Source organism: Somniosus microcephalus, unplaced genomic scaffold (genome assembly GCF_052327205.1).
Source record: "Somniosus microcephalus isolate GS21.2 unplaced genomic scaffold, FLI_Smic_1.0 unresolved_chr3, whole genome shotgun sequence".
NCBI classification, from domain to species: domain Eukaryota; kingdom Metazoa; phylum Chordata; class Chondrichthyes; order Squaliformes; family Somniosidae; genus Somniosus; species Somniosus microcephalus.
In genome coordinates this window covers 1,920,688-1,936,246 of record NW_028225181.1, presented here as the reverse complement: position 1 = coordinate 1,936,246, position 15,559 = coordinate 1,920,688, and the positions used below count along the sequence as shown (strand labels likewise).

The window sequence follows — 15,559 nt, the reverse complement described above, 5'->3', positions numbered from 1 at the left end:
AAATGCTCAGACCCTCCCCAGTTCCAATCTCCCTGCATCCTTCATGCTGGGCAGCTGAAGACAAGTTATATTACAGCAGCAAAGCCCAGCTGGTTACCATGGGACCAGGAGATATGTTTACTTATTTGTTTAGCTGCGATCATTTCACTAAAAGTCTTTAATTTGCATGGATTGTGCCATATTATAAAACATTACTAAACCATATTCTGTCAGCCAAGCAGCACTGCCCTCAGTCACACGTGTCTCTGATGATGGAGGTGTTGGTGGAAGGGCTGTCATTGAGTCCGACACCGCACACAGCAAATTGTACCTGAGACTGAGAAGGGTGCAGGTGATCTGAACCCACTGCACCTCACACAGCGACACCCCATTTGGAGACTCTGGTAAGCAGTCATGTATGAATGGACTTTTAGAACGTGCTGAGAAGTTTGCCACATGCTAAGTAGCGACTCAGGGGTGTGTGTTCCGCTTGTCCTGTCCCAATACTCAGTAAAGACCTGTGTTAGAATATTAGAAGGGTGTCTCTATCGGGAGACTGGAAGGAGAGTCAAGGATTTTTTGTTTATCAAATACATGTAAGGAGGTGAAGCTCACCTGTCTGTAGGGTCCTAGTGAGGGAGAGACGCAGAGCTCAACTCTGTCTGTAGGGTCCCAGTGAGTGAGAGACGCAGAGCTCACCTCTGTCTGTAGGTGCCCCACTGAGGGAGGGACACAGAGCTCATCTCTGTCTGTAGGGTCCCAGTGAGGGAGAGACGCAGAGCTCATCTCTGTCTGTAGGGTCCCAGTGAGGGAGAGACGCAGAGCTCACCTCTGTCTCTAGGGTCCCAGTGAGGGAGAGACGGAGAGCTCACCTGTCTGTAGGGTCCCAATGAGGGAGTGAGTTGGAGCTCACCTCTGCCTGTAGGGGTACCAGTGAGGGAGAGTGGTAGAGCTCGCCTCTGTCTGTAGGGTCCCAGTGAGGGAGAGACGGAGAGCTCACCCATGCACTGGAGTGTCAGCAGGGATTGAATTCTCAAGTCTCTGGAGTGGGACTTGAACCTTCTGACTCAGAGTCGAGGGTGCTACCAACTGAGACACGGCAGACAATGTATTAGCGCAGTTTGAGGGCTGTGGTCGGGTTGGAATGTGGAGTTTACCTTTAAAGTCTGTAGGGTCTCAGTGAGGGAGAGAGATACAGCTTCCCCATTATAAATAGATACACTCACTGATTCCCTGTCCAACTCCCTATTTAAAGATTCCTCTGATCCCCAATTCCCTCAACTCACACTAATACAAATTCCATGTTTTCACTTCCAGATTATCAGCCAGTGAGATGAGGACTCTGCTGCTGATTCTCGGTTACCTCAGTAAGTAATTTCCATTATAAACCAACTGCACCCTGTGTTTTTAATGTCTTTACATAGCAAAATCTCACAAGGCGCCTCTCGTTTGTGACTTGGATTAGGGCTGTTTCAGGGCTGTGGCAGGGGCGGAAACCGGATTGTGAGGTTCCAACAGAGCGTAAATTGAAATTCTTACTTTCCCATTATATATACATTTAATTTGTGTTATTCGTTCATGGTATGCGGGCGTCGCTGGCAAGGCCAGCATTTATTGCCCATCCCTAATTGCCCTTGAGAAGGATAAACCGCTGCAGTCTGTGTGGAGAAGGTACTACCACAGTGTCGTCAGGGAGGGTGCACCAGGATTTTGACCCAGCGACGAGGAAGGGACGGCTGATCAGATTTAAAAGTTATGCATTTGTGATAGCTATTCGATCATTACTCTGCACAGTTCTGTTCTCCAAATTACAAAAAAGAATGTAGAGGTACTGGAGAGGGTGGGAAAAAATTTTACAAGATGATACCAGAACTGAGATGTTCTCTCTATCAGGAAAGAATGAACTGGTTGGAACTCTTTTCTCCAGAAACGGGAAGGCTGGGGATGGACCTGATGGCCGTCTTTAATATTATGAATGTCAACGTAGAGAAGATGTTTCCACTTGTGGGCGAGGCGAGTTCTAGGGGGTCATCAATATAAGATAGTCACTAAAAATCCAATAGGGAATTCAGGAGAAACTTCTTTACCCAGAGAGGGCTGAGAATGTGGAACTCGCTAACAGAGGAACAGGTTGAGGCGAATACCATAGATTATAGATAAGCACATGAGCGAAAAAGGATTAGAAGCATATGTTGATAAGGTTAGATGAGGAATGGTGGGAGAAGTCTCGTCGTGGAGAGAAAACACCATTAGGAACAGTTGGGCTGAAAGGCCTGTTTCTGTGCTGTAAATTCTTCATATTTATATGCTGTACATATTTATATATTATTATACATATTCTACTATTAATTATTATTCAGATATAAAACTAATGCATTTGTCATAGATCTGTAATATCTACAATATTGATCAATATTATTTATAATGCATTTATAATAGACTAGCTGGAGTGCCCGGCGGTGCCGAGGCTTTTTCGAGGGCATGTTGTTGTTGGAAAAGAGAGAGAGAGAGCGACTGGCGGGGGGGTGTGGAAGAGAGAGAGCGATTGGGGGGGAAGAGAGAGAGCGACTGGGGGGAAAGAGAGAGAGCGACTGGGGGGGAAGAGAGAGAGCGACTGGGGGGGATGAGAGAGAGCGACTGGGGGGGAAGAGAGAGAGTGACTGGGGGAAGAGAGAGAGCGACTGGGGGGAAGAGAGAGAGCGACTGGGGGGAAGAGAGCGCGACTGGGGGGAAGAGAGAGAGAGCGACTGGGGGGAAGAGAGAGAGCGACTGGGGGAAGAGAGAGAGCGACTGGGGGGAAGAGAGAGAGCGACTGGGGGGAAGAGAGAGAGCGACTGGGGGGAAGAGAGAGAGCGACTGGGGGGAAGAGGGGAGGAAGAAGAGGGGGGAGGAGGGGTGAAGGGGAGTGGAGGGGGGAAGGGGAGTGGAGGGGGGGAGGGGAGGGGGGGAAGGGAAGGGGAGGGTGGGAGTGGAGGGTGGGAGGGGGAAGGGGAGGGGAGTGGGGAGAGGGGAGGGGGGGAGGGGGAGGGGAGGGAGGGGGGGAAGCATTTTATTATTTAAAATTTAATATTAATAGATATTAAATATTGCAATATTAATTGATATTATGCATTTGCAATAGATCTTTAATCTTTGCATTATTGACTGATATTACTTATTATGGATTTGCAATTGATTTTTAATATTTGAATTATTGAACGTTATTTTTTATGTGGATTTGTAAAAGATGATTAATATTTGAGTTATTGATTGATATTATTTATTCGTGTATTTGTAACAGATCATTAATATTTGCATTATTGATTGATGTTATTTATTAAGGATTTGTAATAGATATTTAATACTTGAATTATTAATATTATTTACTAATGATTTGTAACAGATCTTTAATATTTATATTATTAATTGATATTTTTTACAGTTTTGTAATAGATCTTTAATATTTGCTTTATTGATTGATGTCATTTATTAAGGATTTGTAATATATCTTTAATATTTGCATAATTATTGATTTATATTATTTATTACAGATTTGTAACAGATCGTTAATATTTGCATGATTGATTGATGTTATTTAATATGGATTTTTAATAGAACTTGAATATTTGCATTACTGATTGATGATATTTATTAAATATTTGTAATCGATTGTTAATATTAGCATTGTTGATTGATGTTATTAATTATGGATTTGTAATATATCTAACATTTGATTTATTGATTGATGTAATTTATTAAGGATTTGGAATAGATCTTTAATATTTGCGTTAAAGATTGATATTATTTATTAAGAATTTGTAATAGCTCTTTAATATTTCCATTATTTAAGTTATTTATTAAGGATTTGTAATAGATCTTTATTATTTCGTTTTTTCATTGATGTTATTTTATGGCTTTGTAATAGATCTTTAATATTTGAATTATTGATCGATGTTATTTTTTAAGGATTTGTAATAGATCTTTAAAATTTGCATTACTGTTTGATGTTATTTATTACGAATTTGTGATAGATCATTAATATTTGTGTTATTGATTGATATCATTTATTAAGGATTTGCTATAGATCTTCAATATTTCCATTATTTAAGTTATTTATTCAGGATTTGTAATAGATCTTTAATATTTGAATTATTGATCGATGTTATTTATTATAGATTTGTAATAGATCTTTAATACTTGCATTATTGAACAATGTTATTTATTAAGGATTTGTAATAGAATTTAATATTTGCATTATAGATCAATATGATTTATTATGGATTTGTAATAGATGTTTAATATCTGAATTATTGATTGATGTTATTATTAAGGGTTTGTAATCCATTTTTAATATCTGCATTATTGATTGATATTATTTCATATGGATTTGAAATAGATCTTTAATAATTGCATTATTGAGCAATATTATTTATTATTGATTTGTAATAGATCGTTAATATTTGCATTATTGATTGATTTTATTTTTTAACGATTTGTAATATATCTTAAATATTTGCATGATAGCAAAATACTGCAGATGTTGGAAATCCGAAATAACAACAGAAAATGCTGGAAAAACTCAGCAGGTCAGGCAACATCCGTGGAGAGAAATTTGAGTTGACGTTTCGGGTCGAATCCTTCTTCAAAACTGGAAAGGAAATAAAATAGATCGAAGGCAGGGCTGCGATCTGACAAATGAAGTGAAAGAGACAAAAGAATCCGCAACCGAGGATTCCCCTCTACCGTGGTTGACACTGCCCTCGACCGTGTCAGTTCAATCTCCCGCACTTCTGCCCTCACCCCTGCCCCTCCATCCCGGAACCACAATACGGTTCCCCTTGTCCTCACCTTTCAACCCACCAGCCTCCACATTCAACGGACCATCCTCTGGCATTTCCGCTACCTCCAAAGTGATCCCACCTCCAAACGTATCATTCCCTCCCCTCCGAGACACCCTAGTCCACTCCTCTACCACCCCAAACAGCCCTTCCCCTTCGCCTGGCACCTTCCCGTGCAAGCAGGGGAGATATAACACCTGCCGCTATATGTCCCCCCTTCCCACTGTCCAGGGCCCCAAACACCCCTTCCAGGTGAAACAGCGATTTACTTGTACTTCTCGCAAACAATATAATGTATTCGCTGCTCACGATGTGGTCTCCTCTACATTGGGGAGAGCAAACGCAGATTGGGTGACCACTTTGCGGAACACCTCCGTTCAGTCTGTAAGGGTGACCCCGAGCTTCCGGTCGCCTGTCATTTTAATTCACTGCTCCATTCCCACTCGGACCTCACCATCCTTGGCCTCTTGTATTGTTCCACGGAAGCTCAACGTAAACTCGAGGAACAGCACCTCATCTTCGGATTAGGCACTTTGCAGCCTTCGTGACTCAATATCGAGTTCAAAAATTTCAGATCATCACCTTGGCCCCTATTCCTTTTTTACTTGTAATTTTACCACTCCTTTCCCCCCCCCTTTCCTTTTGTTTCTCTCTCCCACCTGGCAGCTATCTCTTGCCTGCCAGTACACTTCACACCTAATCTCAGCTATTACCATCTCGTCTTGCTTCGAATACCTTTTATTGTCTCTTTTACATCTTTTGTCTCTTTCACTTCTTTTGTCCGATCGCAGCCCTGCCTTCGATCATTTTAATTTTCTTTCCAGTTTTGAAGAAGGGTTCGACCGAAAACGTCAACTCAAATTTCTCTCCACGGATGTTGCCTGAGTGGCTGAGTTTTTCCAGCATTTTCTGTTGTTATTTTAAATATTTGCATTTTTGATTGACCTTATTTATTAAAGACTAGGTGGGGGAGCCCGGCTTTGCCAGTGCTGTTTTGGGCCGGGCGGTTTAAATCGAGTGCCAGGCTTTGGGGCCTCTCTGTGTCATTCTATGAATCTGCTGCCGGGCAACATTTTGAATCGCGTCCCAGGCTTTTGGGCCCTGTCTGTGTCCCTCTCTCTGGGCCGGGCGGTTTAAATCGATGCCCAGGCTTAGGGACCTCTCTGTGTCCCTCTGTGAATCTGCTGCCGGGCAACATTTTAAATCAAGTCCCAGGCTTTTGGGCCCTGTCTGTGTCCCTCTCTCTGGGCCGGGCGGTTTAAATCGAGTCCCAGGCTTTGGGACCTCTCTGTGTCCCTCTGTGAATCTGCTGCCGGGCAACATTTTAAATCGAGTCCCAGGCTTTTGGGCCCTGTCTGTGTCCCTCTCTCAATCTGCTGCCGGGCAACATTTCTACCTTTTAATACCTTGAAAGATGAAAGTGAAATTACTTATAAAACGTTTTTGGTAAATCTTATGTTATTTTTAAAAGAGATAGTAACTTTTTCAAAGCTAGATAAGGAGAGTAGTTTGAGCTGCAAGCAGTGAAACAATGGCTGGCAGATCCCTGAGATGAAAACGATTTGTCCCGCCCACACACACACTTAATACCTTGAAAGATGAAAGTGAAAGTACTTCTAAAATGTTTCTGGTAAATCTTATTTATTTTTAAAAGAGATACTAACTTTTTCAAAGCTGGATGATCAAAGTAGTTTGAGCTGCAAGCTGAAGTAATGGCAGTGAAACAATGGCTGCCAGATCACTGAGATGAAAACGATGAGTCCCGCCCACACACACACACACCGATTGGCCAACCATCAGGGGACCGTACTGTAGGATTGGTCAATCGTGATGGCACAGGATTGGTCGAACCTTGACGTCAGTCAATCAATGCTAAGTAGCAGATAATGAGTTTAATTTTGAAGGTTTTTTGCATAAGGCGCGAACAATTTTCGTCCGACCGAAAAGTAAATATGCCTACGACCGTCCCGGAACCGTAAGCTTTCTTTGGAGGTAACGCGCACGTAGGTGCGCTCTATAACTTTCGAGCACATAGCCGGACAGACGCACACCTGAGGACAGAAGGACAGACAGACAGAAGTATCCATTTATATATATAGATTTGCAATAGATCTTTTAAATTTGCATTATTGATTAAAGTTATTTATTAATGATTTTAATAGTTCTTTAATATTTTAATGCTTGGTTTGTGTTATTAATTATGTATTTGCAATATATCTTTAATATTTGAATTATTGATCGATGTTAAGGATTTGTAATGAATCTTTACTATTTGCATTATTGATTGATGTTATTTATTAAGGATTTGTAATAGGTCTTTAATACTTGCATTATTGGTGTTAATTTTTACAGATTTGAAATAGATCTTTCATATTTGCATTATTGATTGATGTTATTTATTAAGGCTTTGTAATAGGTCTATAATATTTGCATTATTGATTGTATTTTTATTTATCGATTTGCAATATATCTTAAATATTTCAAATATTGATTGATGTTAATTGTTAATGATTTGTAATAGTCCTATAATATTTGCATTATTGATTGATGTTATTTATTAAGCGTTTGTAATATATCTTTAATATTTTCCTTATTGATTGTTATTAATTATGGATTAGCAATATAACTTTAATATATGCATTATTGATCAATATTATTTATTATGGATTTGTAATAGATCTTTAGTATTTGCGTGAGTGATCGATATAATTTAACATGGATTTATAATAGATCTGTAATATTTGCCTGATCGATTGATGTTATTTCAAGGATTTGTAATAGATCTTTAATATTTGCATTTTTGATAGATATGATCTGTTAAATATTTGTAATAGATCTACAATATTTACATTATTGATTGATATTATTCATTATGCATTTGTAATAGGTCATAATATTTTCATTATTGATTGATGTTATTTATTAAGGATTTGCAAAAGATCGTTAATATTTGCATTATTGATTGAAATGATTTAATATGGGTTTGTAATAGATCTTTAATATTTGTATTAATGATTGATATTATTTATTCAGGAATTCCCAACTCCCAACTGCACTTAAGAAAATCCAACTGTCTAGCCACTGTCCCTCCATTCACCATGACATTTCTACAGCTACTGATCTGCTCAACCACCTCCACACCACCACATTTGATGCCCTAGTCCATACTAAAACAATTACCCTCTCTCTCCCTGGCCTTTCTTCCTGGTACAGCTCTCATCTTCGTTCCCTTATGTGCAAGGGAAGCAGACTTGAATGGAAATGGCGGACATCTGGTTCAGTCTTTCACCGCCAGATCTGGCTGGAACACAAAAAGCACTATCGGGTCCTGCTCTCATCTACCAAAATTGCTCACTATTCCAGAATCATTCTGGAATGGAAAGATAAACTCTGGCTCCTATTCTCTACTGCTAACCGACTTCTTTACTCCTCGCCCCTGTCTCCTCCACATTCACCTCCGATAACATGTGAGGAGCTCATGGACTTCTTTGTCTCTAAGATTGAGACTATCTGTTCAGCTGCCTCTGTAACTTCACTTCCTTTCCCTAGCCCACTGGGCCAAACTTCATCTGCAATTCCCCCCTTCCCGAGCCCTGAACTGACATTTTTCTCCAGTTTCTCTCTGACCTCTCCTCATGACCTCTCTGCGCTCAACTTGTCAATGAGACCCACCTTCCGTCCCTCGAACCTATTCCCACCAAACTGTTGACCATCCAACTTCCTTTTCTGGCTACCATGTTAGCTGATATTGTTAACGCTTCCCTCTCCTCAGGTACTGTCTCACTCTACCTCAAGTATTCCATCATTACCACGATCCTCAAAAAATGAAACCGTGATCCCTCCGTCTAATAAACTAGCACCCGATCTCCAACCTCCCTTTCCTCTCCAAATTTCTTGAACGTGTTGTCGACTCGCATATCCGTGCCCATCTTTTCCTCAATGCCATGTTTGAACTGCTCCAACCAGATTTCCGCCCTTGCCACAGTACCGAAACAGCTCTCAGCAAAGTCACAAATGACATCCTTTTTGAATGTGAAAAAGGTAAACTATCCCTCCTCAGCCTTCTTGACTTACCTGCAGCCGTCGACATGGTTGAACACTCCATTCTTCTCCAACATTTCTGAACCATCGTTGAGCTGTTTGGGACTGCACTCACCAGGTTCAATTCATATCTATCTAATATCACCTGCAATGGCTTCCCTTCACCTCCCGCATCGTTAACTCGGATGCCCCCAAGGATCTATTCTTTGCCCCTTCTATTTCCCATCTACATGCTGCCCCTTGGTGACATCTTGTGAAAACACAGCTTCAGTTTCCACAGGTATACTGACGACACCCAACTCTACCTCACTACCTCTTCTGTCCCCCCTCCATCGCCTCTCAATTGTGAGAATGCTTCTCTGACATAATGTGCTGGATGAGCAAAAGCTTTCTCCAATTAAATATTACGAAGATCAAAGGCAAAATTTTCGTTCCCCGTCACAAACTCCATTCCCTAGCCACTCACTCCATCCATCTCCCTAACATCTGTGTGTGGCTGAACCACACTGTTCGCAACCTTGTTGTCAAATTTGAACTGAAATGTGCTTCTGAGCACACATCCACAGCACAACAATGACCGCCTACTTCCACCTCCGTAACAAGCCCCATTCGCCCATCTCCCCTGTGCCCACTGATCTACATTGGCTCCCGATTAAGCAGCAGCTCGATTTCAAAATTCTCATCCTTGTTTTCAAATCCCTCCATATCCTTGCCCCTTCCTATTTCAGTAATCTCCTTCAGCCCCAAATCCCCCCAAGATAATTGTGCTCCTCTAATTCTGGACTCTTGAGCCTCCCTGATTACAATCGCTCAACCTTTGGTGGCCGTGCCTTCTGTTGCCTAGGCCCCAAGCTCTGGAATTCCCTGCCTAAACCTCTCCATCCTGCTACCTCACTTTCCTCCGTTAAGGCGCTCCTTAAAACGTAGCTTTCAGAGCCAGCTTTTGATCACCTGACCTAATTTATCATTAGAACTCGGTGTCAAATTATATCTTTTAAACTACTCCTGTGCAACGCCTTGGGAAGTTTTACTACGTTAAAGATGCTATATAAATACAAGTTGTTGTTATTATTAAGGATTTGTAATAGATCTGTAATATTTGCATTATTGATTGATATTATTTATTCTCCTCCTTCCTTGGCTCTGTTTTCACCGCAAGAGAATTGCGAATTGTTTCTATGTGTTAAGATGTCCTGAAATCATTGCACTTTATTTGCATAAATATTATGAATATTATTTATATTTACACACTTCTTTCAAATATTTAGCGAGCTGTATTTGTTTTTTAATGTTATTACTTACACTTATATATTAGTACTTTTAAATTATAATTTACATTTTTATGTTTGTTTATATTTCACATTGTCATTTATTTTTCATCTTTAATTTCAGTTCTTGTACTTATCATAACATTTATATTTCTTATTCACGGGTTTGGTACCAGTTGGAGAATTGTATCCAATTCTGGGCACCACGTTTAAGGAATGAAGTGAATGCTTTGGAGAGGGTACAGAAGTGATTTACTAGAATGGTTCCAGGGATGACTGATTAGAGTTACCAGGCACGATCGGAGAAACTGAGTGTTTAACCTTAAATCAGAGAAGGCTAAGGGGAGATTCGATAGGGGGGTTTAAATTCATGAAGGATTTAGATAAAGAAAATAAAGAGAAACTGTTTCCACTGGCTGAAGGATCGACAACAAGATGGCACAATATTACAGTGATTGTGAAAATAACCAGAGCAGACACGAGATAAAGCTTTTTTGCACAAGGAGTGGTTAGGATTTGGAAAGCACTGCCTGATAGGGTGATGGAAACAGATTCATTTGTAGTCTTCAAAAGGGAATTGGATAAATAATTGAAGGAGAAAGGTTTCTGGGTTATGGCGAAAGAGCGGGAGAGTGTGACTACCTGGAATGATCTTCAAAAAAGCCAACACAGACTCGATGGGCCGAATGGCCTCCCTCAGTGCTGTACTAATATATGATTATAAGTTAGTCATATACTCAGTATTTTATCAGAATATATATCGATCAATTTGCATAACATATTATTAATTGCCTTTGATATCCAGCTTCCAATTTATTTATATATTCAGTGTAAATATATTCAATTTTCATATATATATAATAAATATAATATATATACATAATTTTATAGTTTTTCAATTAAGAACCAACAATAGAAAGTTATCTCACACTGACCATCGAGAGTGGCTCAACATCTGCACTCAGTGTTCACCTGGGGACTGAGATACCCCATGATATCTCTCACTGATCATCGAGTGTCCCTCACCATCTGCACTCAGTGTTCACCTGGGGACTGAGATACACCATGATATCTCTCACTGACCATCGAGAGCGCCTCAACATCTGCACTCAGTGTTCACCTGGGGACTGAGATACCCCATGATATCTCTCACTGACCATCGAGTGTCCCTCACCATCTGCACTCAATGATCACCTGGGGTCTGAGATACCCCATGATATCTCTCACTGACCATCGAGAGTCCCTCACCATCAGCACTCAGTGTTCACCTGGGGACTGAGATACCCCGTGATATCTCTCACTGACCATCGAGTGTCCCTCACCATCTGCACTCAGTGTTCACCTGGGGACTGAGATACCCCATGATGTCTCTCACTGACCATCGAGAATCCCTCACCATCTGCACTCAGTGTTCACCTGGGTACTGAGATACCCCATGATATCTCTCACTGACCATCGAGTGTCCCTCAGCATCTGCACTCAGTGTTCACCTGGGGACTGAGATACGCCATGATATCTCTCACTGACCATCGAGTGTCCCTCACCATCTGCACTCAGTGTTCACCTGGGGTCTGAGATACACCATGATAGCTCTCACTGACCATCGAGAGTGCCTCAACATGTGCACTCAATGTTCACCTGGGGACTGAGATACCCCATGATATCTCTCACTGACCATCGAGAGACCCTCACCATCGGCACTCATTGTTCACCTGGGGACTGAGATACCCCATGATATCTCTCACTGACCATCGAGTGTCCCTCACCATCTGCACTCAGTGTTCACCTGGGGACTGAGAGACCCCATGATATCTCTCACTGACCATCGAGAGTGCCTCAACATCTGCACTCAGTGTTCACCTGGGGACTGAGATACCCCATGATGTCTCTCACTGACCATCGAGTGTCCATCACCATCTGCACTCAGTGTTCACCTGGGGACTGCGATACCCCGTGATGTCTCTCACTGACCATCGAGTGTCCCTCACCATCTGCACTCAGTGTTCACCTGGGGACTGAGATACCCCTTGATGTTTCTCACTGACCATCGAGAGTCCCTCACCATCTGCACTCAGTGTTCACCTGGAGACTGAGATACCCCTTGACGTGTCTCACTGACCATCGAGAGTCCCTCACTATCGGCACTCAGTGTTCACCTGGGGACTGAGATACCCCATGATATCTCTCACTGACCATCGAGAATGCCTCAACATCTGCACTCAGTGTTCTCCTGGGGACTGAGATACCCCATGATATCTCTCACTGACCATCGAGTTTCCCTCACCATCTGCACTCAGTATTCTCCTGCGGACTGAGATACCCCAAGATATCTCTCACTGACCATCGAGTGTCCCTCACCATCTGTACTCAGTGTTCACCTGGGGACTGAGATACTCCATGATATCTCTCACTGATCATCGAGAGTCCCTTACAATCTGCACTCAGTGTTCACCTGGGGACTGAGATCCCCCATGATATCTCTCACTGACCATCGAGAGGCCCTCACCATCTGCACTCAGTGTTCACCTGGGGACTGAGATACCCCATGATATCTATTACTGGCCATCGAGAGTCCCTCACCATCTGCACCCAGTGTTCACCTGGGGACTGAGATACCCCATGATATCTCTCACTGGCCATCGCGAGTCTCTCACAAGATGCACTCAGTGTTCACCTGGGGACTGAGATACCCCATGATATCTCTCACTGACCATCGAGAGTCCCTCACCATCTGCACTCAGTGTTCACCTGGGGACTGAGATACCCCATGATATCTCTCACTGACCATCGAGTGTCCCTCACCATGTGCACTCAGTGTTCACCTGGGGACTGAGATACCCCATGATATCTCTCACTGACCATCGAGAGTCCCTCACCATCAGCACTCATTGTTCACCTGGGGACTGAGATACCCCATGATATCTCTCACTGACCATCGAGAGGCCCTCACCATCTGCACTCAGTGTTCACCTGGGGACTGAGATACCCCATGATATCTCTCACTGACAATCGAGAGTCCCTCAGCATCTGCACTCAGTTTTCACCTGGGGACTGAGATACCCCATGATATCTCTCACTGACCATCGAGTATCCCTCACCATCTGCACTCAGTGTTCACTTGGGGAATGAGATACCCCATGATATCTCTCACTGACTATCGAGAGTCCCTCACCATCTGCACTAAGTGTTCACCTGGGGACTGAGATACCCCATGATATCTCTCACTGACCATCGAATGTCCCTCACCATCTGCACTCAGTGTTCAGCAGCTCAGTCTGCAGGTGCCCGAGTGAACTGCTTCCTGAAACTGACCCGGGTACAAGGCGTTCTGTTGTTAATGTATAACAGAGAGATCATTCTGTGAGGTGTGTGAGAGTGAGCCGGACGTCCTGAGTCTTTGTGTTAATAGAAGTAAAACGGAGCCCAAATTATAGGGACACAGAACGAAGCCTGGTTTACAGAATCGCTAAATTCCAGCTTTAAATGTGCTGCTTTTCTATTGGACGAAGTGAAGATGAGGTTATTGCTGCTTTCTGTTACCTGAGAGCGAAGGGATCATCTAGAATAGGGAGGACTGTCTGTGAGCAGTGAGTTAGTGGGGAGGTTGGGCTGGGAGACAGATGGAAACCTGGTTTAGAGAAGGAGGAACGATTCCACAATTCATTTGCGGACTATCTACAAGGGTAGAGATTGAGACTGAGGTTATTGATGCTTCGGGGGGTAGAAGCTGTTGTGTAACATTAACTATTATCATTAAGCATATTTCTGTAACTCAGTTGCAGACTCCATACTCACTGACCCGTGTGAAAATCACACAGTCCTGGACCAGCCCTGGAGGAGCACGGACTGTAGTGGGACTCACTGCTATCACCAGGTGAAGTGTGATTGGAATGTTACCCGAGGATGGTACAGATTTAAAAGGTAACGTGAGGGGAAATTACCGATAAACTAGTCGATAAGCGAGGATTAAATGTACAGAAGTGAACAAAGTTTGAGATTAGGAATGGGAACATCAGGGAGACCGAGATCAACAGTCAGAACAATGGGACAGGGAGTCTTTCCAGGGATAGGGAAACAACCGAACTCTACAGAGAGAAACAGAGAGTGAAGGGAGATACCCGGGATAGAGGAGAATATAGAACTGGGACAGTGAGTTAAGGGAGATACCCGGGATAGAGGGGAATATAGAATGGGGACAGAGAGTAAAGGGAGACACCCGGGGTAGAGGGGAATACAGAACAGGGACAGTGAGTAAAGGGAGATACCCGGGATAGAGGGGAATATAGAACGGGGACAGAGTGTAAAGGGAGATACCCGGGATAGAGGGGAATATAGAACGGGGACAGAGAGTAAAGGGAGATACCGAGGATAGAGGGGAATATAGAACGGGGACAGAGAGTACAGGGAGATACCAGGGGTAGAGGGGAATATAGAACGGGGACAGAGATTAAAGTGAGATACCCGGGATAGAGGGGAATATAGAATGGGGACAGAGAGTAAAGTGAGATACCCGGGATAGAGAAGAATATAGAAAGGGGACAGAGAGCAAAGGGAGATTCCCGGGATAGAGGGGAATATAGAACGGTGACAGAGAGTAAAGGGAGATACCCGGGATAAAGGAGAATATAGAACGGGGACAGAGAGTAAAGGGAGATACCCGGGATAGAGTAGAATATAGAACGGGGACAGAGAGTAAAGTGAGATACCGGGGATAGAGGAGAATATAGAACGGGGACAGAGAGTAAAGGGAGATACCCGGGATAGAGGGGAATATGGAACGGGGACAGAGAATAAAGGGAGATACCAGGGATAGAGGAGATTATAGAACTGGGACAGAGAGTAAAGGGAGATATCCAGGATAGAGGGGAATATAGAACGGGGACAGAGAGAAAAGGGAGATACCAGGCATAGAGGAGATTATAGAACTGCGACAGAGAGTAAATGGAGATAACAGGGACAGAGGAGAATATAGAACTGGGACAGAGACTAATGGGAGATACCAGGGTTAGCGGAGATTATAGAATTGGGACAGAGAGTAAAGGGAGATACCCGGGATAGAGGGTAAAATAGAACGGGGACAGAGAATGAAGGGAGATACCAGGGATAGAGGAGATTATAGAATAGGACAGAGAGTAAATGGAGATACTTGGGATAGAGTAGATTATAGAACGGGGACAGAGAGTAAAGGGTGATACCCGGGATAGAGGAGAATATAGAACCGGGACAGAGAGTAAAGGGAGACACCAGGGATAGAGGGGAATATAGAACGGGGACAGAGAGTAAAGGGAGGTACTCGGGATAGAGGAGATTATAGAACTGGGACAGAGAGTGAATGGAGATACCAGGGATAGAGGGGAATATGGAACGGCGACAAAGAGTAAAGGGACATACCCGAGATAGAGGGGAATATAGAACGGGGACAGAGAGTAAAGGGAGATACCCGGGATAGAGGGG

The 15,559-nt window shown here is 42.9% G+C and overlaps 1 protein-coding gene across 1 annotated transcript in view; it reads left to right on the top strand.

The window, feature by feature from the left end:
* Positions 1–271: 271 nt before the first annotated feature.
* Positions 272–15,559, top strand: part of LOC147091168 (pancreatic secretory granule membrane major glycoprotein GP2-like) — a 144,086-nt gene continuing 128,798 nt past the window's right edge. Inside the window, exons 1-3 of the mRNA XM_085976469.1 lie at positions 272–383; positions 1,297–1,346; positions 13,882–14,026. Of these exons, the coding sequence (XP_085832595.1) occupies positions 1,313–1,346; positions 13,882–14,026 (179 nt within the window). The 5' untranslated portion in view covers positions 272–383; positions 1,297–1,312. The remainder of the gene's footprint in view (positions 384–1,296; positions 1,347–13,881; positions 14,027–15,559) is intronic.